Here is a 27,885-nt window from a genome sequence, read left to right on the forward strand (position 1 = left end):
GCAGGTGTGGACAAGGCCGGCGACTGGTCATCTCCACTGGGTCTCGTCACACCCGAGGATGGTAACCTTAAGTTTTCCCCCATCGAAGGTATCGAATTCTGAAGCCCGCTTCGCGTATACGGTACATTTTGCTTCAGTGGGATGTATTCACTGACACCCTAAGAATCACGGGGCTTGGCGTATTATTAGCTCATTCGAACGCGTTGTTATAATGAATAGAGGGTGTCACAAAAAAAAAATGTACAGGGTTTTTTCATCGCAAAAATAAACTAGGCATCGCCGAACGCTCATTTTCCGCCCAAAGGTAGCGCTAGATGTCACAACCAGATGCCAAGGTTTCAGCCCGATCCGATAACTTAATCAAAAATTATTAGCGATTTTCTGAAAATTTCAATGCGAAAATGGATCCCATTTTTGCCCGCTTTCGGTTTCTGGTGTCATAGAGCCCCATGTATTCGAAATCTCCGTCGGCCGCCATTTTCCCATTGAAATTTTCAGAAAATCACTTATAACTTTTGATTAAGTTATCGGATCGGGCTGAAACCTTGGCATCTGGTTGTGACCTCTAGCGCTACCTTTGGGTGGAGAATGAGCGTTCTGCGATGCCTAGTTTATTTTTGCGGTACAAAAGACCGTGCACATTTTCTTTTGTGACACCCTGTACTTAAGAACGAAAGCAGAAAAAACATAAGAGACGTTCACGGACGACCTGAATCTTTCAAATAGCAACGACGTTCAATTCTGGTGGCAAAAATTCACGCCCCACTCGAAATTTTTTACACATAAGGCGTCTGCTCCGTCTAGGAACAGACGCCACCATGACACAGCTCTTCGCCCTCCTCCCCACCCCATTTCCTTTGGTTTTCCATGTCTATTTCCTTTCTCTTTCCTCCCCCCTTGTCTGTGTAAAAATTTCGAGTAGAGCGTGAATTCTTGTCAACAGAATTAAAAGTCATTACTTTTTGAAGGGATGTGGTCGTCCTTGTACGTCTTTTATGTTTTTGTTCTTTCGTTCTCAAGCTTATTATGCTAACGCTCCTTGCTTCGCGATCCGTTCTTAGTCCTCCTTATGGGCTGATTCCAAATCTCGTTGATCGTGGAACGATAAGAGAACGCTCGGGATTGGCCACGGCTGCCTGTAGGGACTGACAGCCAAAGAAATACAGTGTTTGACCTGACCTATTCATCTCATTATTACCGAACAAGCCGTTAGATTCCAGTACCGACTATACTTCGTTTCAGCTTCGGTCCGAGCGCGGCCGATGTTATGAGCCAAAGGGCCAATCAAACAGCGCAAAAAGGGCAACGTCATGGCGTGCTCTCTGCGCTTGATAGGACTGGCCGGCGGAAGAACACGCACAGAGAGACGGCGAATACAGGCTTGTCCTATCAAGTGCAGAGAATACGCCATGACGTTGTGCCTGTTTCGCTGTTTGATTGGCCCTTCGGCTCATAACATCGGCCGCGCTCAGACCGAAGCTGAAACGAAGTATAGTTCGAACGACCGGGAACCAATAGCCGACGTAACGAACGCCGCTGTAGTCCCTGGAAAGCTGTCGGGCTGTCGAAAGCTGGCGCACGAAATCGGTCGCACGTTCAGGCACACGGTTCCTTTCCCGGTAGAATGATTGTTTATCAGGCCGTTACCCTCGGCGTTATTAAACAGATTTGAACAATAGGCGGTTCAAGGTGTTTTTTTTTTTTTAATTTTTTTTAATGTTCTCTTTATCATACACCAGTTCGTTGCATAGACGTCCGCAAGTACGGCCCTTGGGTGCCGGCCACCCTGCTGCTTGTTTGGGTAGATCGTCGGATAGTCAAGTGTACAGGGTGTCACAAAAGAAAATTTACACGGTCTTTTTTACCGCAAAAATAAACTAGACATCGCCAAACGCTCATTTTCCGCCCAAAGGTGGAGCTAGAGGTCACAACCATATGCCAAAGTTTCTGCCCGATCCGATAACTTAATCAAAAGTTATAAGTGGTTTTCTGAAAAGTTCAATGGGAATGGAGCCCACTTTTGCCCGTTTTCGGTTTCTGGTGCCATAGAGCCTCATGTGTTTGAAAACTCTGTCGGCCACCATTTTCCCATTGAAATTTTCAGAAAATCACTTATAACTTTTGATTAAGTTATCGGATCGGGCTGAAACTTTGCCATCTGGTTGTGACCTCTAGCTCTACCTTTGGGCGGAGAGTGAGCGTTCGGCGATGCCTAGTTTATTTTTGCGGTAAAAAAGACAGTGTAAATTTTCTTTTGTGACACCCTGTAGTTGAGGCTGTGGGTATACGCCAGGGCTGCCAACACGAAAAGTCAAAATTTCCCTAGTGGACGCCTGAAACTTCCCTATTTCTGCCGAACTTTCCCTCGCTTGCCCCAATAATTGTATAATATTAATTATTCATTGTTTTCCGCATCACCTCCACTCTTACCATGAGATATACATTATATAACCTTTACACCACGCGTATGTTTTGCAAAAATTAGTTTATCGGGTCAGAACCGTGGCCAAGGGCAATCTGGCGAAGGGAGGTTCAAACTGTCAAATTAATCCTTATCTTTGTCATAGATTTCATGCGCATCATCAAAACATCCTACTGCTTTCATAAATTCTTTAGCGATTTTTATAATAGTCAGTCCAAAACAAAAGGTGTAGCACAAGCGAGAGTTCTCAAACTTGAGCACACGGAACACGACACACAGTAAGAACTATTTCGTGCACGGCACTTCAGCAAATATTATTACCATACCGGCGTGCGGTCGTGTATCACTACTGCGTGGTGCACGCTAAAGACCCCAGGCTAGCGGTTGTACTGCACTGGCTAAATTGCTCATCTACAGCGTGTGACTCGTCGCAACTACACGCTGTATAGACCAGTGTCCGCGCCAATTCCAGGGCGCCGCCATGTTCATCTACGCTCGCGCCACCACGCGGAGAGAACTGGCAGGCAGGAGGGGGGGCTGCGTTGGCGGCGTTGCTTTGGGGAGCTGAATGCGGCAGGCTGTCCGAATGCACCGGCACATCGTGAACGATGTCTTCACCAGAAGCCTCCGCGACCCGTTCTTCAACAGATAAGATGTCGTGAACATTCGAGAACCCATCTCGATCAAGAAAACAAGAGAAAACCTTTCTTGTCTTAAATGTTCTCGGTGTCTGCTGACCCTTGACATCCGCGTTTCAGTCCGGGTTCATCGCGTAGTAAATATTTCGCTACCGCTTTCTTGTAGCTTTCAAATGCTTGATTGTTGGCTTCTTGTATATACGACATTACATTCGTGGCACGTTTGAGACCGATTTTCGAGATCTGCTTGCCTTTCTGCGGCAGCGCGGCTCTGCCGAGCCGAAATAAGTGGGAGGCGTTCACTTGATCGAACGCCGTTTTAGCGAATGAAAACGAGACCACGACGTTTCATCGAATGACTAGCGAATGGGTCTAGTTACATGGACAACTCGGATTAGCTTTCTTTTGTAATGTGGCGCCTTGTCTGCCGCTGCGAAGCGGCGTAAACGAGGGCTCCGAGTATGTTAGCACCCGTCCCCCCCCCCCCCCCCCACACACACACACACACAAACACACACTGCGAGCGTCTGGGTTCGAAACTATTAATTGCCCGTTCTAAAGGATGGTACTTACTTGAAGTGGGAGCTGGAATTCTACGAGGTACCAGGAGACACTTACTATCGGGCAACGAAGCACGGTGCCTGTGGGGGCGGAGTCTAGGAACGCTACTGATTAATATTGTGACAGGCGATCAGTTATGATAGCAGGCGAAACTTCGACTCGTTTGTTCAGAAGTTCGCGGTGATATTTTATTAGCCCGCGTTACAGCACACCAAGGATCTTAGGCAGTGAAATTCACATCACGCAGGCTCGTCCGTCGTAGTCAAATGAGCGCAGTCGACGATGAGGTGTAATGAGCTACTAAGCTTCACAAGGAAAATGCGCGTGAGAAAGAGTTTTGAGGAAGTCCAAAACACCGATCCAGCAGGCGCACGTACGTACTGTACGTTTACTCCGGACTTCATGAACCCGACGGCGCAAGATCAAAGAGCACCGCCGCCATCGCCACCCGGTTTTCTCTGCACTTTGCGCGACGACGGCACTGCAACGGAGGGCACTCGCCTCGGCGTTAACAATCCACGAAATAGATTAATTTCCCACTCTTGAAGCCATTCCAAATGATAAATGAAAATACCACGGCGTTGTTGAACATCTGACGACACAACCAACACAACTGTGCCGCAGGCTGCGTAAGCCTGACACAACTGTGCCGAGCGCCTGCTCGGCACCGTTGTTGCTCGTGAAGGCCTGCTTATTTGTAGGTGAGACGATGATTCCACATCTTTCGTGGTGCTTGCAATAACTTCGAAGGGCAGGGGAACCTTCTCACGAGGACGTTGAAGACTCTCAACACCGGAGCCACCAAAGCAATCGCACAAACCGTCGCCATGTTTGCTTCTTCGTCACTCGCGGCGCGGTCAACTCGTCGCGAGATGTTTTCTGGCTCGGCTAGATGGAAACCAACAGCGGCAAAGTGGCGTATGGACACACGGCTCTCACATTACGGGCACGATACTCACATACCGCGGTAAACAGGACCGATGCCGGCGAAACGGCAGTCGGCACACCAGCGAAGAAGCCCTCAACGGGAAGCGGCGGCGCAGGCCGACGCAGCCCCCCCTCCCCGTGAGCGTCTGGGTTCGAGATTATTGTTCGCTTTTGCTCCTTGCGGTCGAGGCTAAAAAGAGCACTTCCGGAAAAAGGTCTATAAATATCGTCATAACCCAAAAATTATTATCATGGTAAATCTGTATCTTGGACATGATAAATCTGTATTTCCAGAAATCGCAGTATTTATTCTTGTACTCAAGTTTTTTTGTGTTTTTTTTTTTGAGAAGACACGTCGGCTTTCTCAGAAGCTTCGACTTGACTTGTCCTTTCCTCTATAGATTTAATGAGGGCGAGAGGGAGGTGAAAACTGACTTACCCAAAAACATTTTTTGAGTGCCGCTCAATGTTGCCCGATGATCGCACATCAAACCGCCAAACGGCTGGAGCGAATAACCCAAATATAGCCAAAGCCGCTAACATTTAATATTATCTCGAAAAAAAAAATAAGTGACATTCAAACATTCCCGATAGAAACGGTGCCCAAAATTTACCTCAAACCAGCAAAATTTTCCTTATTCCCACATATACCTGAATATTACCTTAATCTGGGAAATTTCCCTCGAGTTGGCAGCCCTGGTATACGCCTCAGCAATGCTTGACTATCAGACAATCTACCCACCAGCAGCAAGATGGCGGCGTCCAGATAGCAAACGTCTATAAACCAATTAGGCTACGAATCGATGCTTGCGCAAGCACAGGTTTCTCTTGCATATTCGCATGCTAGCGGTTGTAAGGCCAGCGCTGTACCGTCTTGACGCGATGTAAAATAAGGCACGAGTTGACGGACACTGTCGCTGAAATGTCCCAAGTCGCAGTCACACCGCCCATTTACGACACAAGACACACGGCGTTCGTCGCAGACATGACAACAAAATTATCCCAAGAGACGCTTCAAGCATGCTCGAAGCCTCCATACATATGTACGCTTCGAGCATGCCTACAGACAATATTTTTTATCACAAATGTGGCCGGACTGCCATAAAGAGAAGAAAGACGCCCCAGACAGTGTCAGCATGACTGTCCTTTGTACGATGTATCAGCGGGGCTTCAGTGTACATCGCTGTTCCCTAATGTCGAGGAGTTCTCTCACCCGCGTCGTCTGCTCTTCTTGTCTCCAGTGTCGGCGTTCTGAGCCATGACATTTCCAACGTTGTCCCTTCTGCAGCCCCCGAGGCAGTGGCCAGGATACGGGTCTACCGCGTGTCCTCCAAGACCTACATGTTGAGCTGGAACCCTCCGTCGGCGAGCAACGGTGTCCTCCGTGGCTACGAAGTGCACTACGTCCGCCTGAGGCTTCTGCACGAATGCGAAGGTCTTCCTCCGTCCGACGGCACACAGGTCAGGGTGACTCCGAACCAGACATACCTGCAGCTCTCCAACCTGACCGGAGGGGCCGACTACGAGGTCTCCGTGAGGGCCACCACTGTCACGGACGGACCGTGGAAGAGCCACTGGTTTACAACTTCCCACGAAGGTGGGCCTCTGCGTCGTTCATAGTGTCGTTGTTCGAGGAAAAAAACTGCGGGATCGTCGAACTTGAAGGCAATGCCCGCAAGTTCGTGCCGATGACGGGGAAGACAAGTTTGTGTACACCAACGCGAATGACGAGGGCCATTTTTGATGATTAGCCCCAGAAAAACGAGCACACAATAAGATTTATTATGTCTTTATTACGCGGTTATCATGTGCACAAGGCGACAAAGTTCGGATATATGAACAATAAAAATATTGTGGAATCCAGGGAGCAATGCGAGAGAAGTGCCGGTGTTGTGTTTTCCTCTGACTGTTGCGTAGTGTGCAATGAAAAAAATTAGTAAAGGGACGCAACCATCACGACTTTTACTTTTACGTACCCTACTCCAGTGGCTTGACATCATCGCTGAGCACGCACGCAACATTTAATTGCTTGTTTAAGCGTCATGTTGTTTTTACCAACGCAGACTTCGTGTGGATTCGTCGTTACCAGTTACAGCGGCTTTACACCTCAAAGAGGTCAGGCAATATTATCTATGACGACTTCACTATAGTAAAAAAAAAATAATGAGATCGCCCAAGCAGCGCAGACTTTTCCAATCATTGGCCAATGGCTGGCAATGGTCTTTTGGCCAGTGGCCAGACAGTGGCCAGCCATCAGCCGATGACTGGCCTTTCTCTGGCCATTGGCCACTGGCCACTGGCCATCAGCCATTGGCCGAGCATTGGCCGATGAGTGGCCACTCCTTGGCCACTGTCCAAAAGACCGTCGCCAGTCATTGGCCAATAGTGACATCAGAAAGAGCACAGCCCGAGTTTGCTACGCTGTCCCTCACAACGTGTGATCTTGCTGTGAACGTCGCAGAACCGGACGGTCCGCCTCTTCATCCGGTGTTGCGTGACGTCACTTCGGTCACGGCGACCGTGTACTGGAGTCCCCCGGACTGTAGAACCACCAACGGAGTCGTGCAAGGCTACCAGCTCAGGCTCTCGTCGGATGCACCGTGGGTCACCGAAGAACTGATCAACACCACTAAGGACATCGGGTTTTCGATGACGCACTTGGTGCCCTTCACCAGCTACCGCCTCGGGGTGGCCGCGGTCAACAGCGCTGGAAAAGGACCCGAGGCCACGCTGGACTTCGAAACGCTGCCCGGCGGTGAGTACAGTCCAAACAGTGTTATTTCTTCTCTCTTTTTAAGCGATAGCTTTATATGGAAACACTCCAAGGGCCTTGCTTACTCAAGGTGGTGTGTATCGTACAGCACGACTTAAAGGGTAACTGTAAAGAAAAAAAAGTGTATTTTTAAACAGCCGAATTGGAGCAAGCATGTCACAAAACAAATCTTCCGCGAAAAAAAAAAATTTCTAGCAATATTTACACCCCAAGACGTAATTTAGTTGGGGTCACAACTTATCCACATTTGAAACTCCCGCTCTTTTGACGCACGCGGAGTGGCTGCTACAAGTGGCTTGCACATGACATCATTTCCGATGCCCTCCAGAGAAAAGGGGAAGAAGGAGCTCCCCTCTTATCAGGACCCTTCTATGTGCCTCCCGGATTTGCATTGGCGTCGCTATTCTCCTCCCAGAAGATTATAGAAGAATAACCTGTCACTCAAAATTCTTACAAAAGCAGCTTCCTCTCCTCCTTTTACATGGTGTTCAAAAGTATGCGATGTGACGTCAGTGCAGGGAGCCTATACGTCACTCCGTGACCTATTATACCAACTTTGTGGCGCGCGATTTAAAACGAACTAAATAGCCGCAAACTAAAATCAGTCTCGCGCAATAAATATTGCTAGAAAAAAATTTTGTTTTCGGCGGAAACATTGTTTTGTGACATGCTTGTCCCAATTAGGCTGTTTAAAAATACACTTTTTTTTGCTTTGCAGTTACCCTTTAACAGTTAACGTGACGTCGTAGTGTCCCATGGATTAACCCTGTCACATGAAGTCGCCACCTCGCGTGACGCCATGGTGTCACTTGACGGTATCACATGACGTCACGTGGCATTGTGACACCATGGCATTGTGACACCACGATCGCTATAGGTTTCAGGGAACGGCATGTTCGTGCCACTGTCATATGTTAATACTGACATCTATACCTGTACGGGCCTTCACATTTATGCTCCATTTCCTTAATGAAAAATGCAAATCCCAGTTTAACTGCAATCTGACTGTCTGTAGAGATTATCGATCGCTAAGGCGCTTCACCAGAAATGGGGCAGTGCGCACGCCATAAACTAGAATGACGTGAGCTGCTCACTAATATATAACTGTACATACTCCGCTTGCGTTTACTCTACGGCTAACCAGGCGCTAAGAAGTTGGCTTTGCACAGTGCCCCCAGCTCCCGGAAACCTGACGGCCTACAGCACTGGCCGTGACTTCATCGCTATCACCTGGTGGGCCCCGTACCCTCCCGCGGGGCTGCCAGAGTTCTATAAGGTATTCTACAAAACCACCTCTGAGACTACGTTCCAAGGCCAGTTTATGGAAACTCCAACCTCCAGCGTCTGCGAAAGCGACGTCAGGCAGGGGCGTCAGTGCGCCGTCGTGCGGAAACTCGTCCCAAACACCGTCTACCAGGTCTTCGTAAGTGTTTTTCTACCATTTACGCTATACGGCTAACCTAGGACGTTTAAAGTCTAAAAAAAAAGCATATTTATCTTGTGGTCGCATATTAAACATTTTAAAAAGATTTCTTTTAGCAGATAAAGTAGGCCTTGTGTTTTTTAGATGGCTAGAGTGGGATCACTGGGGTGTCGTGAGTACCTAGTTGGTTAAACCCCCTATGGAATAATTTTGAAATAAAAAAGCACCGAAAAAAGAGAAGGACTGAGACGAAAAGATACATCACAGTATAACTAGCTTCTTTTGTAATAAAAAATAAGTTAGTTATACTGTATTTCCTTCCACTCTAAGTCCTACCTACGAGGAACACATGATCAATGACGAAAAACAGTCTACCGGATGACTGCCTACAGACAGAATATCATAGAATCTTCAGCCGTAATATTTAAAGTGCCAAATGTTATGAATGACAATAAAAGCGATAAAAGAATTAGTTATTTATACCCCCCCCCTCCAAAAAAAAAATGTGCTTGTCCTGCAAACAATTATTCACTTTCTATCATTACCTCATGTCATTACTGAAAAATTTTTTTATCGAAGGTAGTGGCGAAGAACGAGGGCGTTGACGACTGGAGCGATCGCAGCAACACCGTCGTCGCGGAAACGAAGGAAACAGGTCAGAATTAGAACTGGTCGAAAACACGCATATGTATCCAACTCTGCATTTCGGCCACTATTGATGTCGTGCAGTTCCCGACCCGCCGTCGCAACTGGTCCAGGATTCGAGGGAAGAATCTTCGCTGACCGTGTCCTGGAAGGAGCCCATGATCAGCCACGGAATCATCACCGGTTACAGGGTAACGTCAGCAAAAATGCGCAACTAAGAGAACCTTTTGAGCGAGGGTTAACCTTCCGTTGCTTGATTCTGTATGGTCAGCCATTGGCTGATGACTGTCCATACAGAATACATGAAGATACATGAAGTCAATGAAGGAATCACAACATTATACTCAGAAACAGACTAGATGACACACCATGGTCCCCCCCCACTGTCAGCTTCAGAAACAAACGGCAGTTTCGTGTTCCGGCCATCTCATTATCGCTCAGTGGCCAATCAGATTGCACCATTGGCTAATAAGGACGTCGAATAACCAATCAGAATGCAAGAAGCGTTCTGAGTGGCTTGTACTGTTTATGCGGAGCGCAAGATCGTCTGCTTCTTCCACAGGGGCTGCAATAATGTTAAGACGCCGAGTTCTTACTGGCTCATTGAAAAGAAAAAGTGAGTAGACCTCAAGGCATCTAGCATTGAGGTCTACCCAGTGTTCTTTCAGTCAAAGACAATAAGAGCTCGGCGTCGCTCTGACGTCACCGTCTCTCTGTGAATGATCGAGTGGCTCTATATGTGAGCCGGTTTCTGGCGCACTCTTTCTGTGACCTTTGCTCGTCGTTTACAGTCGAGGCAAAACTTATCGAAGAGCCATCTGATTTCTTTTAATTTTTTTTTTCTTTAATCGATGCTTTGTACACTTTGTAGGTGATGCTGGCAGGCCAGTACGCGGATCCAGAACAAAAAGAATCCGTTGAGGTCGGGCCCGAAGCCAGGAACCACAGTTTCTTGTTTTTGAAGCCGGGATCAAGCTTTACAGTCACAGTTGAGGCGAAGACTTCGGCTGGATACGGAAAGCCGATCGAACTCATCGCTTATACGAGAGCACCAGGTAAGAGGAACCGATCAAGGCACGACTTATGCTAAAAGTATGACAATCGTTTATGTAACACAGTGGACAGTATGGAGCGTTATCTTTGGCGTTGCTGTTTTTTTCTTACTTCTTCAGCAATTAAATGTCAGTAGATGCTATGACTGAAACCTAACAAGAATGCCTCTTGATGTATACTTATAGTGGTTGTCTGCTTGGAAGCACACGAATGAAAGAAGATGGGTCTTGACCCTGAACCGCGTCCTTGGGACAAAGCATAGCTAGGTCTTTCTCAAATTATGGGCTAGTGAACTCACCCGTTTGTTGTCTTTTCTCGGAACGCGATGCGGACAACCAACACAGTGCCACCCGTCCAGACAAAGGTGGAAGTCAAAACAGTTGACGACACCACAATCACCTTGTCCTTGGCGCCGACAGAGGATGACGACCAAGATGTCAGGTGAGGATGCGTCCCATGCGCGTAAGGTCAACACCGCCTAGAATAATCAAGGTCTAGTGCATAGACTTTGATCATTCTAGGGGGTGTTGGTAGGGTACGCCACGGTACGCTTGGAGACCGTTTTATCTCGTCTCGCAGTGCCTACTACGTTCTGGTCATGAGACAAGAGGACAAGGAGGCGACCGAGCGGACCAGGAGATCCGTCAGCGGACGCGACGGAGTCCACGAATGGACAGCTGGAAAAGTGGACTACAACACGTCTCAAGAGATGGGTCTTCCCTACTACATGGCAGCGCAGATGACATCCGCAACCATTCGTAATCGATCGGACTTTACGGTTGGGGATGGGAAGTATTACGGCGGCTTCTACAACGCGCCCCTCGTGACCGGATCCACCTACGACATCGGACTGGCGGCTGAAGTCGACTTTGAAGGGGCGAGTCAGACCGCTTCCTTTTCAAACATAAAAGCGCATTTGCCATATGAAAGCATATATATGAAAGCATACATGAAATCAAATTCGAAAAGAGCGAACTTACCCGAAGAAAAAGTAAAAAAAAAAAAGAAAAAGGCTTAACTCCTATGGAAACGCAGCGAAGCCACCGGTCATCGAACCATAGGGCGCCCTATGGCTTAAAGACCGGTGTGTTCCTATCAATTTATATTTCGTCGACAGTAACTTCAGTTTGACTCCAAAGGTGGCGACATCACAACATGCAGTCGGATGCATGGGCATCTGACTGCATGTCGTGAATAGCTCGAGCGTGGGTATACGTGTAATAGTACCGGCTGCAGCAAATGTTTCGAGGGACACTTTCGGAGCACGGAAACAAGTGCAGCAGTCACGTGGAGTTTTGGTGTTTATCTGCATAAGTGCCAAACTGAAATTCGTGGCGACTGTAATTAGTACCGCATGCTGGCACCGCGTGCCACCTGCTGGCAAAAAAAAAAAAAAAAGGGGGGGGGGGTATACGATGTTGACTGTCATGTTTTAACAAGCTAAGGAAACGGCACTCAACAGTTCTACTTCAGGCGAAAATGTCATTGTATTCCCGTATACCTTTAACCGTGGCGCTTATCTTCCGCTGCAGGATAGCCGGATATCTTACAAGCTCCTATCTGAAGCAGTCAGAGGTGAAGAGTTTATATGCGCCTTCGGTTTGCAATTTATTTTATATAAAATTTCTGTTTACGAAACTATTTTGATGTCTACTTTCAGTTGGCAGGCAAGACGTGACCACAAACGGCACGGCGACCACCGCTGCTCTCGTTTCATTACTGGTCATCGTGGCGGTCCTCCTTGTTGTCACCTGGTACGTACGTTGTACCCTGTTGCAGGTGAAGAACATCAGGGCACAGAGGAGGCGAGTAAACACAAGCCCCCCCCCCCCCCCCCTCCCTCTCCTCTCCAGCGTTCGGTCGCTGAAGTCGTAGAACTGGAGGGGTGAGAAGCGTGTTCCGCTTTTCTTAACCTGCAACAGGGTTTAGTAACCAAACGCAGAAGTTACGTCTTTCCAGACTTATACAATACTCGGATACTCGTTACAAGTAATCAAATTACGTGTAATCAATTACTTTTTGGAGGAAATGAGTGATAATCTGATCACCTTTATTAGAAAGTCCTCCTCACAAGAGTAATCCGGTTCTTTTTGTTAGAACCGGATTACTCTTGTGGTTTGTTAGAACCGGACAAATTCAGCTGAAGAAATTAAAATTTCTTCAGCTGAATTTGACGTTTGTGCCATTGCCATTGGCAATATTAATTTGTCCCACGACAAAAGTCGCACACAAGTGCTGCTTCGATAAACGTCGATACTTTAATATCAATAAACTCCCGGGTGCAGTCGCTAGGAAGCTCGAAGTCATCCCATCCTATTCCATCAATCTAGCCCGCGGCCGCGCGAGGTGGAGTGGTTAGGGAGGTAATAGAAAGTTTGAACTGTCCTTTTCCTCTATTTAATACAATCTCTATGGTCCATAGCTTTCACCGTTACAAAAACATACCTTCTCCTTTCTCTAAATTACAAATCGCATGGCTCAAACTGGAAACCAAAAGAGTGGCTTTTGTCGTGACCCGAATGTACGATGACCTGTTGCCCTGAATCAACTTCGACGAGACAAGCGGCAAGACCCGTTTTGACAACGGTCATAGATTTGAAAGATAATTATGGTGCCATTTTCCCAGGACCATTGACTCCGTGCTAATGAAATTGTAAAAAAAAAAAAAAAAAAAAAAAAAAACTTTATTTTGTTTTAGAAAAGGGGGGGGGGGGGGGGCATTGGGCACATAAACATTCGGAGTTTATCGGATAAATCCGAATTGGCCAAAATTTTACCGGCGGGTGTTTTTCGGAGTTTTTCGGATTTATCCGAAAACACGGAGCCCTATTACCTATAATAGACGGTACGGAAGACCCGTTTTTAAAACGGCTGAAAAATCTTTCGTCGGACACACGCCTCAGACACTAGGGAGTTTTAGGGAACCGTTTCTCCCCATCCGATACAGTAATACGCTTCAGTACGAACTGCGCATGCGCAAGTTTTCCGCGATAGCGCATGCACAGTGCGTACAAGAGGGCCCATTGTACCGTACATGGGATGTGCAAAAACGGTTCCCTAAAACTCCCTATTGTCTGACGCTAGTTCTTTTTCTTCTATGCCTGTCCTGTCGTGTACCATTGGTCATATAGAAACTTCCGCAGACGCGATTCAAGGATCCATACATGCACGAAGCAGACGTGCTCTGGGCGTGCCTGAGGTGGGCCCGTAGACGATTCTCTCGTCGTGTCTGCAGAGAAACTCCGTGTCCTTTTTGTATAATGTATGAGCGGTGTTTCGTGGTATTTTAGGCTTCCACTTCGTCACAACCTGTCTTGGAAGCTTATAAATTGTTTTACACCAGAAGCGCAAGCACCGTGTGCGTTTGCCTTGTTATCGTTACACGTTTCACACTGCTCGTGAGCGGAGCCCAAACTGCGGTTATTGACGCACGGCGACTACGCGCAGCAGCCTGGAGCACGCAACGCTAAGGCAAACGCAGAACGCTCGCGTTTATTTACTCCTATACGCAACATTAAAACTTTCTAATTATAGTTTATTGCGATCGTTCGCAGGAGATGGCGCAAGCAGATAGTCTCCAGAATGTCCAGGAGCGTCGTGAAGAAGACTGTCATTCCCGCGAGTGACGGTGAGACCAGTGGAACAGCTGCAAGGTTTCCAGGCAATCGACAATAACTCTGAGCGATGGCATTTCTCCAGCTACAAATCTGACGTTCGACAACGATGGCGAGAGCCTCGACATTGAGATGGAAGAAATTCACACGTCGGATCTCTCGAGCTCTAAGCCAATCCCCGTGGCAGGCCTCCAGGAGTACGTGCAACGTATGCTGATCTGCGAAGGGTTCAAACAGGAGTACACGGTAAAAACTCATTAAGGACCGACAGTGCATTTCGGGCTGGCATTGCGTAGGCTTATTGAATTGTTTTATTGATCCAAATGACAGGGTCAAGGAAGGGGGCCACAGTATCCGACGTCTGAAGGTCAAAGGCTTGAAAACAGGATTAAGAATCGCTACGGCAATCAGCTACCTTGTAAGTTGAGCTTCGAGGTTCCATAGATCTTGATTAACTCTCCATGCGGAACTCTATGTACCATAATATGAATCATTTGATACACAGACGACCACAGCAGGGTCAAACTGAAACCGACACCCGGCATTGCATTTTCCGACTATATCAACGCCAACTACATTGACGTAAGTAAGAAGGGTACTTTCCACAAGCTTTGTGTTCGGAGCTGTGAAACTTTATTCCGAAGATACTTTTCTAACAGGGCTACTGCAGACCTAAAAGGTACATCGCAACACAAGGTAAGAGTCTCGCCAAAGTGACAAAAAAGCGGTGTTATTTCAGAAATCCAAGTTAGTGCTACGTAACATTTGTCCCAGGTCCACGGACAAACACGGTTAGCGACTTCTGGAAGATGGTTTGGCAAGAGAACGTCTGCAAGATCGTCATGCTCACCAACCTGATCGAGAAAGGAAAGGTATCCTCGCCGCGACCTTTATTGTCGTCTGCCATACTCAATATTAGCTTTTAAGGCATATCTTTTATCTCACCAACGCCTACAACGCAGACAAAGAATCAAGCACGTGAGCCTAGCTCGGCCTAATGCTTTTGTTTGTCCGAAAACTTGCACATGAACGGAACTTTCAAAGGCACCGTGCTCGCTCCCGTGCCTGAGGCCGGTTTTAGAGCGCAGCTCTTAGGCGCCTGTTTCCAGCTTGAGCGGCGTCGCCGTCGGCGTAACCAAGGTCACCCCAAGGTCATGTGACCCCCAAGGTCACGTGACCCCCAAGGTCACCTCAAGGTAACGTGACCCCCAAGGTGACCCCCACGTGACCCCCGAAGGTCACGTGGCCCCCTCCCCAAAGTCACGTGACCCCCTCCCTCCGAGGTCAGGTGACCCCCCGGAGCATATTAAAGAATGAGGAGAAGGAGGAGGAGGAGAAGGAGGGGTCTACCCTCCCCTCAGGTACCCTTCCCTCCTCCTCCTCAAGAGCTGCGCTCCAATTCGGCGTTACAGGGAGTTGTAAACAGCTTTCATTTTTGGAATGTTCGATTGGCTTTTAGCACCTCGAAAATCTTCAGAGTGAGACATACTTGGTGCACATTAGGACCCCACAGAGCAGGCAACATGCAGGCATAAGTAATCTTCCCATTAATTATGGCTCCTCGAAATCTTCTGTAGTCGGTGGCATGTTAAGAAACCAGTAGATTCCCCAACTACAGCACGCGCTCATTGCCTATACCTCCAGGCAAATTTGGCTGTCAATGCGACGAAGTGTTATCAAAAACAGGAACCTCGTGCTGTAGGCGGAGTACCTACTGGCGATCTCACGGCCGCAACCACGATACAAGTGGCAGCTGTGCTCAAACTCGTGTTTGCGGGCGAGAGCACAAGGTTAACTGGGGTGAACCTGCAGGGAGCACAGAAGAGCTGCAGTAAGGAGGAACTTAAGGACGGAGGAGGAACATCAGAACCACGTGCCATAGAACAGTTTTTTTTTTCGGTCACGCGGATCGGTGCCACCATTAGCAGTTCTACTAGTGGCTTGTTCAAGATGGCCGCCGTGGGGCCGGTCACACTGCAAGATACTTATATGGCTTTTGCTGCAAATATGATGACAGAATTATACGCGTACACACCTCAAGCATACTCGAAGCCCGTTTGCTCTGACATATCAATGCTTCGAAGTTTTCTGCAAACATTTTCTGCACGGTCAACGCGACAAGACAGAAACACGCCTCAGTGTGTGCAGACTGTTCTTATGGTGTATAGGCAGTGTGACCACGTCTTTAGCCCATCAGCGACTATAGACACTCCTAGTTTGTGGAACTTGACATCGACCTTTGTAGTATGCCGTGTCCTCAACCAGGCCAAGTGCGAGCAGTACTGGCCCGACGAAGCGGCCACGTACGGAGACATCCAGGTGCACCTGATGGCCAGCGAGACGTTCCCGGACTATGACGTGCGCCAGCTGCACCTTACGCTCGCCGACACCACGAGGGAGGTGAAGCACTTCCACCTGCGGTCCTGGCCGGACCACGGGGTGCCGCTCTACCCGAACGTCCTGCTGGCCTTTCGCAAGAAGGTCAACCAATACCGGGCCTTCAACGAGGCTCCAGTCGTAGTCCATTGCAGGTATCAAACAGATAGAAAATCACTCACGATGCATCTTTACGGACATGAGGGCCGTCAAAAGTGCAACTGTTTCTCTCTGAGCAGTTTGCGAGAGTGGGGTTTCTCTGGCAGTTCTGTAAATTGTAGTCACACTGCCCCTCACTATGTTCAGTTCGACTTTTATTGCAGTAATTACGGTAGTTGTTTCATTATATAAGGTATATACATCAAGTATACCTAAAGTACTTATGCCCGTTGCTTTGCAGCGCGGGAGTCGGCAGGACCGGAACCTATATCCTCTTGGACACACTGCAAGAACAGGCAATGAGCGAAGGTGTGGTCGACGTGGTCGGTCAACTAGCGGCGATCCGGAAGAGCAGGATGAACCTCGTCGAAACCCTGGTAATCAGAACCCTTGTATACGACTCTATTTTGTTTTTAAAGAAGATATAATTTCTTCTTTTTTTTATTTGTACGATTTAGAATTACGCTGATTGATGGAAGCATTAAAGAAACTCTAAAATTCTCAGAAAGCTAAAAGAGCTAGCTTGTCTGAAACAGTGGCTCTGCCTAGTACATTGGCGTCCTACAACCTAGGGTCAACAGCCGCGGTTTACGATATAATGTGCTAATCGTGTTTGTTTTTCGCGCCTTCGCGCCTACGCCAAAATAAACAACAAAAACCTTAGTAGCGTTTTTCCAAGGTATCTCCTTGTTAAAAAAATTCCTCAAAGAGCTTTCTAGTGAAACGCCAGCAGCCATTTTCAAATGCCTCGGGAAGCTACTTGATGCACGTAAACGTCCGCGTACTTTTTTCACTGCCTTCGTGTTCTGCTTAGATGTCTCCACTGGGTTTCTCACAACGCCAACGGTTCAGTTTGACCCTTTAGTATACCCTTCTTGAATGTCCTGCAGGGCCGACGATAACTCTGCCCGAACACTTAAAAAATGTTTGTAATGAAAATTCGATCACGTTAGAGTCGTCAAAAGACAAACACGTTCATGCTAACCTGGAAGAACCTTTACACAACGACGAATATAGGAGCCACAGGTCAAAACATATTTCACGAAACGGCGTCTCTGAAATGAGGAATGTAAAATGCTACCACTCCCACAGCGAGGCTCTGCCATAATATAGGACAAGTTTAATGAGTGCATGCAATGAGGAACATGCTCGGGAATCTGACGTTGCTTCGGTTGACTTTGTGTCCAGGAACAATACAATCTGGTCTATCGGGCGCTGATGGAAAGCATCTGTGTACGAGACCACAGCGTTCCGTGCGTCAAGTTGGAAGAGCGTCTCAAGGAACTGCTCTCTCCGGATGAGGCGACCGGAAAGTCCAAGCTGGTCGCGGAGTTCCAGGTGAGGACATCTCCGATCGTAAGTTATCTCTGAACGCTGACGGTTTTCTGATTGATTACGCCTCCAAGGAGCTGAATACCCTGAAGCCGTGGTTTACACCAGCCGACTTCATTGCCGTCCGAGAGCAGTCCAGCCTTTGCAACAACAAGGACGTGGAGACACTTCCATGTAAGTTTGTCAGCATATACTAGAACAGAAAAAAGAGCTATACTCATATGCTACTCAACAAGCCTAATAAATAAATAAAAAGTCAATTTCTTTGCGAACTTTTTACTAATTTTCCCTTTTTTGTGTTAAAATAAGAATAATAATATTGTACGTGTGTTTATATTGCCGGAAGTTAGTCAGCCTCAATAGGGTGTTCGGTGTCTCAGCTGTAGATGAGAAATGTAGCCAGCGCAGCACAACCGCTAGCCTATAGGGTCTTTAACGTGCACAGCGGCAGTAACGAACAATACACGACCGCCACGTCGGTACCATACTCATCCAAATCAAAACGGGTAAGGGTGGAGATTGAACCCAGGATGGTGGTGAATTACAGTATATACAGGTATATCTTATTAATTAGCTTTATGTTATTTTATTAAGACGTACACGTTTAAAGCGCCAAAACCATTGTTTTTTCCTTCGACAACCATATCTTGTGAGAACTACTTCGTACAAGTCATGTAAATACGCCAAAAAAAAAAAAATTCCCGTGGCAACGAGTTCAGGTTTTACCAGGTTACTTGAAGAAAACGTAACGAATTACAATTAAATTACCGAGCCTCAAATGTAAGGGATCACCGTTACAAATTATAATTTCACTGAAAAGTTACGGAGTACTTTACTCGTTACAAATTACGTTACACGTTACTCTTCCCGTACACTTATCAAGAAAACAATTAAAACAATATTGATGTTTTCAAACAAACTTTTTCCGACACTACTTTTCATTTTTTATACGCCCGCATTATGGTAGTCCTTGTAAAGATAAAACATTGTATTTGAGATAAAGATTGTAGGAACACTCCTTTCACATGTAAGCTGACAAAGCAGCGAAAGCTGCAACCACACCCGTCATCCCGCTAGCTTGACAGCGACCGGGAATGATCCCTGGAATTCTACAGACAAAGCTAGCGATGCGCATGCCCAATAGCAGCGTCAAATCTACGAAAGCTCCCTTTCAAAACGGGCCTTTCAAGCGTGGTTCTACTAATTTAGTACCAATCATACAAAAAAAAAAAGAAAAAAAGAAAGAAATCGTGTTTTTTGACAAAGTCTGCAGGAAGCAGACGAAGTTCGTCTGCTTCTTGCACAGGGGTTGCGATGACGTCAGAACGCCGATCTCTTATTGGCTGATAGAAAAAAAAAAATGGTGGGTAGACCTCGAGGCATCTAGCATGAAGGTCTACCCACTATCCTTTCAATTACAGCCAATCAGAGCTCGGCGTCATTCTGACGTCATTGCAACTCCTGGGCAAGAAGCAGACGAACTTGTCCTCCTCATACGAAGCTCGCACTGAAGGCGGGACACCTCAAGAACCTCCCCTGGTGTTCTAGTTTTGTCAGCAATTAAAGTACAGCAGCGAATGATTTTTTTTTAGGGGGGGGGGGGGGGGGGGGCAAAACGCGAAAAATGATTGATGTCGTTTTCTTCTATGCCGCGCGGTGTGTATACCAAACGTAGGCCTCTCAAAGACCGTGACGTTGTCGCAACCTCTTACAAGCCCCTTGCATCTGGTGGCCGATGCGGTCATAAGATTCGTAAAATCTCCGTCGTCCAAACGTAATCGGTGGCCGAGTATGTTAGAGCGCGTGGAGCGATAGCTCGCGCTGCAAAACCCAGGGATCCTGGAGGTTCAAAATCCATTCCCCACCCTTGTCCGTTTCGATTTGGATGAGCATCGTACCTTAATTTCTCATCAACGGCTAAGACACCAGACGTCCATTGGGGCTGGTTAACTTCTGGTTGTCTAAACGTATACATATCGTGTCTAACTGTGCTCATTACTGATTAACACCAGACCTCCATTGGGGCTGGTTAACTTCTGGTTGCTAAACTAACAGATCGTGTCGGAAGAACTATGCGCATTGCTCATTGTCGGTATGCCATGGGGTTCGCTCTGCCTCAAGCTTCATAGATAACGCGTTTCTATGCTTTATAATCTGGGTTGCCCTTTACTGACCATTAATAGCAGTGGCACTCTGCATATCGCCGTTCAGTGTAGAGTCCAACTTTTTGTGTTTGCAGCGGATCGCAGCCGGCCCCTGCTGAAAGATGGAACATTCGTCAACGCTGTTTATGTGAACGTAAGCATTTGGCCAGCAGTAGGAGTACCGACCCAGACACTGTTCTAAACGGAACCTTATTATCTTCTTCTTTTTATCAGGGTTTTCACAAGAAGCGCAAGTTCCTCGTGACCCAGATGCCGTCCACCAAGGACCTTGCCTTTTGGAAGCTCGTGCACGAATCTGGTACCAGGACCATCGTCACTCTAGACACCTTCGATTCTAACGAAGACGACCCAACCGCTGTAAGTCTTTCTAGAGGACCGATTGGGCTCAACATTTACTAAACGCATTATATATATTGTGTAATTTACGCTGCACAATCTGACGATCACATACGTCTTATCACTCCTGCAGACATTCAGTTCGACATCCGGGTGTTAATCAGCCACTAGAAACCATCATATGATTTAAAGACTGCTATATAACAACTGCCACGATCTTCGAGGCAGGCGATCTTCATTCTATTCTCCCAAACAACAATAGTAGTAAGGAGGGCGAGAAGATACAGAGACAGTAAGAGGACCAACATCATAGGGAAGGAGAGGTAAGGGAGGTAGAAGCTTGAGAGAGGAGAAACAACCAAGTATAAATAGTATTGCGACTGCGAAGTGTAACTGTCTTGGTGCAAACGAACCATAACGTGGCTATCTTCTCTAGTTTTCATTGACGCTACTGTATCTTTACGCAGCTAGCCGGGTGTCCACGAAGCGGCGGCATAAAATTGGAAGACCTGAAGGTTGAATGCGTGAAGGAGCTGGACAATGAAGGTATCCGCACGCACACCCTCACGATAACCTCTAAGCTAAAGGTAAGTGCGATACAATTTCAAATGTCTCTTGTAACGTGCGCATTGTTGTGTATTCCTCTGAAAATGCATGTCTCGCTTCGGTCTTTCTTTAAATTAAAATAGTGTAAAATAGCTCTAGACGCTGGATCACGAATACTGCTTGACGTTCTCGATGCTTGATGCCGTTAGCTTGACAGCATGAGGCCTTGGATACATCGACAACCCGACCTAACTGAAAGTTTCCTCGTATGTGAACGGTGGTCCCATTCACAGGGCGCAATTTTAAAATGTAAACCATTTGTGCGAAACTAATTTTCGTGTCTTTTTTAAACGTTAATGAACTTTCCACGCAACTCCTGGGCCGTGAATCAGTAGCGATCGTCGTGGGGACGCTGCAACCTTGCGATGAAGCTGCTGAATCAGGGCATAATATATTCTGAGACCTCCTGGTCATGAACCATATCCTCAAAGAAATCGACTTGCTCGTTTTTTTTGTTGCTGGAAGGCCACAGCCTCCATCCTTTTGCCTCAATCTGGAGGGCTACCTGGAACGTTTTCCGCGCTAGGTGTGGAGCGCCATGTTTTCCAAGATGGCCGCAAACCTGACACCTTCGAAGCACGCTTTGAAGTGGTCCCTGAAGGGGTGTTTGGCCGTCAGCCCGCCAAAACAATTTGCCGAAACTCCTTCTCGTTCACCGAGACCAACCCAAACTCCCCACATCAATGTTTGTTTATTTTCGTCTTTTTTTTGTTTTTGTTTTAGGAGCGAAGTTCCTTAGGGTCTAGCCTTGTCCTTCCGGCGTCCGTGCTCATATCGATTGCCATCCCATCTGTCTTCTTAAAAAGGAAAAAAATGTTTGCGCAGTCGACAGGATTCGAACCTGTGCGGGGAGACCCCAGTGGATTTCTAGTCTATCGCCTTAACCACTCGGCCACGACTGCGGGACGAGTAGGGGGCTCTGAGATGCGGTAGAAAGTCAAGAGCTGGGGATGTCATGGATGAAACGTTGCATGTAGCCGCTCAACGTCCATACAGGAAAGGGCGCTGCGGTCAAATGCGTATATAATCGAAAAAGCAGTATCATCAGCACCATCAGAGCTTTGCCCCAATCCACATCATTCACCACGTGGAGATGCGGTCATTTTTGTTTGTTTGTTTGTTTGTTTTTTCCCCCACGGGAATTAAGCATGCTTGTGAATCTATATGCTTCAGACGCCGGCACCGGCTTCGGGTCCGGAGCCCGTGAAGCATTTTCAACTGCCGACCTGGAGCCAACCGGAAGCCATGGTGGACCTGGTGGATCGGGTGGAGCGTTGGCAGCAGCAGTCCGGAGACAAGATCATCTTCGTGCTGTGCCGGCGAGTGCAGACCCCCAATCACGCTCACACTAAAGTCGCCGACAGAGCGAGAATGGTGGGGCGTGTCTTTTGAACGCCCGGCCTCCAGCACGCGCCCCGTGCCTTCCACCGTGCTTCGGCTGCGCGCATGCGGTCTCGAGGTGCTCGGCGACGCCAGAGTTGTCCAAATGTTTTGGGTCTCCTTCAAGGAGCTTGGGGCGTCGCACTGAGCAGGCACAGAAGTCCTACGCATGAGCAGTGCGGCGCTCCAAGCTCCTCGGGTGACCCAAAGCGTTAAAGGCCGACGACCAGGCTCAAGATTCTGCAAGGCAGAAGATCCTCTTCACCATGAGGGAGGAGGAGACAGGCAACGGTACATAGAGTAGATGGGGGAGAGGAGGAAGCAGGGGAAAAGTGGAAAGCGCGAACTGGTTGTCAGTCTTCAAGGACCCCCCCCCCCCCCCCCCCCCTTTCTTTTTCTAAAATTCTACTGACTGCGTCCGCCACCCTAACGATGCTGCGCCTCGAACGCGAGCCTTCTTCTTTCGATAACATTTCGTCGTATGCTCCATCAAGGCCCCGGCAGACAGGCAGCGAGCGCGTGCTGGCGGCGGAAAGCAGCTATACTGAATTCTAAACCTGTCACCGACAATAGGTATTTCCCTTCGTGCTGATGAAGGGTATTCAAGCTCGCACGTCACTGCTTTCTGGGAAGCAAAAAAATTATTCTATCCGACTTGCATAAGGACGAGTCGTTATGTCGTATAAAAATAGCCAAAACAATCATGAAAAAAAAAACGCAAGATGGCGTTGTGTTTACCGTGCGTGGCTGGTTGTAATCAGTGATAGGTACACACACAAGCGATAGCCTTGGAGGAGCCGCGGTCTAAGTGTTGGACAAGGTGCGAGACAAAGGTATTTAAGCTAAGTTACCAAAAATCCCTGCTTCATAAAGTATTTAGGGTACCACTACAGTTTCCTTCCGTGCAAAATATCTTGAGTATAGCACAAATACTTCGAAATGTCATTCAATTAGTTTCGAAGACACTCCAGCATTGCGTGATTTCCGTAGACTTCAGTGATACTATAGAATGCTGAATAGCAAGGAACATAAGCAAACAAAGTAACATTGCAGAGCTATTTTATGCAGCCCCAGTACAAGCGGTTTACATCACTGGTGCATGTTACAATGTGTACTTACACAAATGGGCAAAAGAGGAAACTCTACCTATTGTCACTTCGCTGATAATCACATCTTCAGACGGTTTTATAATGCACATCTTGGACGCATCGTTTTACTAAGCACCGCGAGTCACCATATCCGGAGTTGACTTCAAATACATTTTATATTATACACAAAACAACTACTGGATAACAAGGAGGGCTGACATCTAGTAGGCATGGCACTTGCCGAGCCTTCTTCAAGTCGGTTACACCGAACGCGCTGCATTTAAAGAGACTAAACTTCAAGAAGAAAGGCATAGGTGGACACGAAAAAGCGTCTTTCTCGCGGTTGTCGATTTTTTTTTTTTTTTTAATCTTTTCTTTCCAGGAATTCCTTTAAGAGGGTGTACAACTTTAGAAGAACCTATGGTATGCATTTTGAGAGCTCATCCTGATGGTAGCTTGTTTTGCAGTCTTGCTTCGATCACTCTGCTCATGAAAGGGTCGTGCGATCGCAATCCTTGCCGTAGCAAAATTAAAAAAAAAAAAAATCTTTTTTTATATTTTTATTTGTTGTTTTGTTTGCATTTTAAGTCTGCTTCCTTGGTTCTGTCTTGTTGTTTGTTCATTGTTCGGTCGTTTAAGCTTCAAGTTTGCGATCGGTTCATCTTTGCGCTTTAGTGTGCGGATTACTATTCCCGTAAAATATTCCGGCAACATTTTTTTTTTTTTTTTTAAGATTTAGAAATGTATTTGAGATAATAAATACAAGATACTGTGTAGGGCCTCGTCAAGCTGCAAGCCTTTTGCCCTATCTCCCTCGTTTGTAAATAAAGGAAATAAATTATTATTATTATTATTATTATTATTATTATTATTATTATTATTATTATTATTATTATTATAAGAAATGTAATTAAGATAGAGTAGCAAATACTCACGATCAAATGTATCTGCAATATACCAAATCACTTCCAAAAGTAATTAAAATACAGTACCTTGAGCAGACTATTTGAGATAGGCTCAAGTCTGGCTCAGCCCAATAAGAACGTCGTAGCGAGGCACGTGATAACACTTCAAGGTCGAGGCCACGCGGAGGCCTCGTTACCGCCGCAGCAACAGCGCCGTCCGCTACAAGAAATAGTTCTATACTTCTTTTTTTCCCCCACTTCACGGCATTTGAATTTGAGGGATTCCATTTCTATCGATTATATAAGAAAGTAGACAGTAAATATTTAAGAATTTATGGGTTTCACTTGTCTTGAAACCAGAAAAGTGACGCCACATTCTTATCCAATGGCGCCGATCTTTCTTTGTTTCGCTCAACCGGTTCGCACTAGTTCGCACGTTTAGCATGGACTCTTCTGACCACAACACTGCAAGACGTGGAAGAAAGACGAAGACGGGTTACATTTCAAAGATACTCAATTCGGATCAGCCGTTTTCGAAGAGCGACGTAGCATTTGAACGATAAATGAACGATCGCTGCCGTGTAATCAACCACTTCCGCTCAAAACATCGTCCTGGCATGAGTACCCGCCACAGATTCGTGGGTGAATTGAGCGCAGGGTTCTCCCACGAACTATTCCTAAAGAATTCGCTGCTCTAGCGGCCGGCAACATTGCGGCGGTGGACGTTCATCCGAAGTTGGTTGGTTTCGCAGCATAAGACTCTTGGCCATCATACGACAGCCGGTTCGTCCGGGCCTTGCATTTGGCGCATAACGTCCTCGTAAACTTCCGGTCAAATGAGAGCTTATGAAATATTGGATGACTAGTTCTCCAGGTGGTTAGCTAAAGGACCGGTTAGCGAGAGATATGTTGGAGATTTTTTATTACTCTTCTAAGACGACCGATGACTTATTATATGTTGAATAACACAACATAATGGCTTCGTCAAATCCCCAACTTCTTGACTTCCGTAGGACTTCATCGTCCCAGTCGGGCCCACGCTAACGGTAGTGCGGTAACGGCAGTACGTTAATGGTTTGCTCAAAGTACTTTACTGAGTGGTGTGCCGTCATCGCAGAAATGGATGCAGCGCTAGCGGACTCTTTTGCTGCTCGGCGCTGGTCCTGGAAAAGCTGAAGGCGGAACAGGAGGTGGACGTCTTCTACGCGACGCGCATCATCAGGGAGAGCAGACCGCAGTTTATTGAGAATCCGGTAAGCAGACCGCGTCAACAACAACAGTGAGCATGAGAAATCTGAAGCATTTATTCCACGAAAAGCACATGGGAGAGTAAGGTCACTGCAATCCACGGAGGGACGTCGGCAAATACGACGCTTAAAATATGTTCAGATCTACAGAAAAAAAAATTGACACTGAGCATTGCGTTTCACCACCCTTACTGTCACACTTCAATCTTTTTTTTTTATATCTATAGGTAACATTTTAATTTTTGTTTTTTGTTCCTTCGTTGATTGAAGTGCTTGGCTTTCCCAAGTGCTATGCGGGAAAGAGTAGACGCTTAAGATTTCTTAGAGTGGATGCCTCTTGGCTCTATTAGGAGGATCAACTTCAGCTTCCATAAGTCGTGTTACGTTTCAGTGCTTCAGCCTCCACCACACCGATTAGCGGGAACAAGACAGCGCTCGAGACATGGATATAGCGTCCTCAAAACAGAGAAATGGTGGCATCGAATCGATTGATTCATCTCTGGCAGAGAGAAAACATAACCCACCGTTGAAACGATGGTCGGTGTCGAATGTTAATCGTAAGATATCATAAGGCTTACGACCCAACAAGGCTATTCAAAACGGCGTCTCTGATTTCGGAGCAGGCGAGCGTTTCACGGCGGATTCCACAAGTTCGAACTTTTCGGCTCAAATTTGAACTACCACACATATAAATGTATATATATATATATATATATAGAGAGAGAGAGAGAGAGAGAGCAACTTCCGGGGCTTTCTTCTGTGTGTGCGCGTGCCAACAAAATCTACTTACAACTAATCAAAGTCATGCGCAGGCTAGCTAGAGAAGTCATTAGTACTTATATAACACCAATAAAGAAACACTGAAAACCCACCCCCCAACCCACCATTTTTTTTGCCAGGTGATTTATTATTGTGCCAAAAGTTTACCCAACAAATATTTCGCTACAGCGTAACGTATATTTTTACTAAAGTAATAAAAAAATGCTCGAAACAAAAATTGAAACTGGACTGGGAAGGAAGAACAAATGTAGAGGAGGAGAGAGTTGCCGGAAGTCACGTGGCTACACCCGACTGCGTTTTCTATTTTTCTTTCCTTCGTTTTTCCTGCCGTGCGATGCAGATGAAAAATTCGCACATCGGACTTCGCATGAAAAACGTCAAAGTCAAGCACGAAGTGCTTGACGTTTGCGCGTTTTCCAAGCTCTTACCAATTCGTGTCCTTAAGACGAGCGATACCTTCACCCAGGAGAGGGGGCGACGATTCGGCAACGTCTTCGTACGAATCAGCTTGGTGGTCGGCCGTGTCGGACAGAATGAATCCTAATGGTTTTTATTGGTAAAAGATTTCTCTTTCGAAGCTAGACCGATTCGCAGGTGTACCGCGAACAACAGCTCCGAAGTAGAGGTCCCACGCACGTCGTCCGCCGGCATCGCATAGTCCGCTTCGTTCAGCCGTCCAGCCCGCGACACGACACCATGTTGAGAATTACGCAGAGAATGCACAGTGTCCTTCTGGTTTTCTGCACAACTTTTTTTTTTTTTTTTAAATCGACGTATTTGCAATTTTTTAGAAGCCACAAAAAATTGATATTATATATTATTCTATTTTTAATATTGAGTGTGTGCCTTCGATGAGCCACGACTTTAGAGAACTGCGCATGACACAGAGAGAAGACTGAGCGCGACTCAAACCGGTCAGTGCTCAATATGCAGTTTTCGGGCGGAAAGAAAACAAATTTCGAACCGCAGCTTGTGTTCTGGGTAGCTGGGTTCTCATTTGTCATGTACAAATAAAAACCTTGGCGAGTATAAATATATAAATACCTTGCCATTGTCCCTTCAAGCTCGACAGATTGTCAAAAGCATTCCCAGCATCTCTTCTAGAAGGTAATTTTAGGAGATAAAGTGATGAAATTTCAAAAACAAAAGCATCGGCGTCCCTTCAAATATCTCTACGACCTTTATGACAGTATAATCATGAAAAGTGTGAACAAGAAAGGACAGCTCACAATCCGAATCTCCCACTTGCCAGCTGCATCAATCTGTTCGGGCACTTGCCATGCTTATAAGGATTATCCTTTTCAGGAACAGTACCGGTTCTGCTACGACACCGCTTTGGCATACTTGGATTCCGTCAGTATGTACGCCAACTTCCAACAAAGCTGACGAATACGGCCACCAGGAGTACTACTGCCGACGCTTGAAAACAGGAGAGTAGCATCAATTTCCATCACC

General features: G+C 46.8%; 1 protein-coding gene across 1 annotated transcript; it reads left to right on the plus strand.

Moving 5' to 3' along the window:
• Positions 1 to 27,885, plus strand: LOC8051873 (receptor-type tyrosine-protein phosphatase epsilon). The gene is made up of 27 exons (XM_029991245.4): positions 1 to 61; positions 5,837 to 6,145; positions 7,010 to 7,303; positions 8,491 to 8,744; positions 9,324 to 9,399; positions 9,474 to 9,580; positions 10,261 to 10,444; positions 10,787 to 10,883; positions 11,022 to 11,319; positions 11,975 to 12,017; positions 12,103 to 12,196; positions 13,997 to 14,070; positions 14,142 to 14,302; positions 14,387 to 14,474; positions 14,562 to 14,638; positions 14,716 to 14,752; positions 14,831 to 14,928; positions 16,322 to 16,587; positions 16,833 to 16,968; positions 17,780 to 17,929; positions 17,998 to 18,097; positions 20,163 to 20,221; positions 20,302 to 20,445; positions 20,892 to 21,011; positions 22,204 to 22,349; positions 25,521 to 25,656; positions 27,736 to 27,885. Exons 2-27 carry the CDS (start codon positions 5,890 to 5,892, stop codon positions 27,814 to 27,816), a joined length of 3,576 nt encoding a protein of 1,191 aa, XP_029847105.3. The 5' UTR covers positions 1 to 61; positions 5,837 to 5,889; the 3' UTR covers positions 27,817 to 27,885.

The sequence above is a fragment of the Ixodes scapularis genome, unplaced genomic scaffold (assembly GCF_016920785.2).
Source record: "Ixodes scapularis isolate PalLabHiFi unplaced genomic scaffold, ASM1692078v2 PGA_scaffold12__126_contigs__length_90152505, whole genome shotgun sequence".
NCBI classification, from domain to species: Eukaryota; Metazoa; Arthropoda; class Arachnida; order Ixodida; family Ixodidae; genus Ixodes; species Ixodes scapularis.

Excerpts from the sequence above, each read along its gene's own strand:
- LOC8051873 (XM_029991245.4), top strand. The coding sequence starts at position 5,890 with ATGTTGAGCTGGAACCCTCCGTCGGCGAGCAACGGTGTCCTCCGTGGC. Across the intron at positions 21,012-22,203 it reads CGATAACCTCTAAGCTAAAG|ACGCCGGCACCGGCTTCGGG; the intron begins GTAAGTGCGATA and ends TATATGCTTCAG. Across the intron at positions 22,350-25,520 it reads ATCATCTTCGTGCTGTGCCG|AAATGGATGCAGCGCTAGCG; the intron begins GCGAGTGCAGAC and ends CCGTCATCGCAG.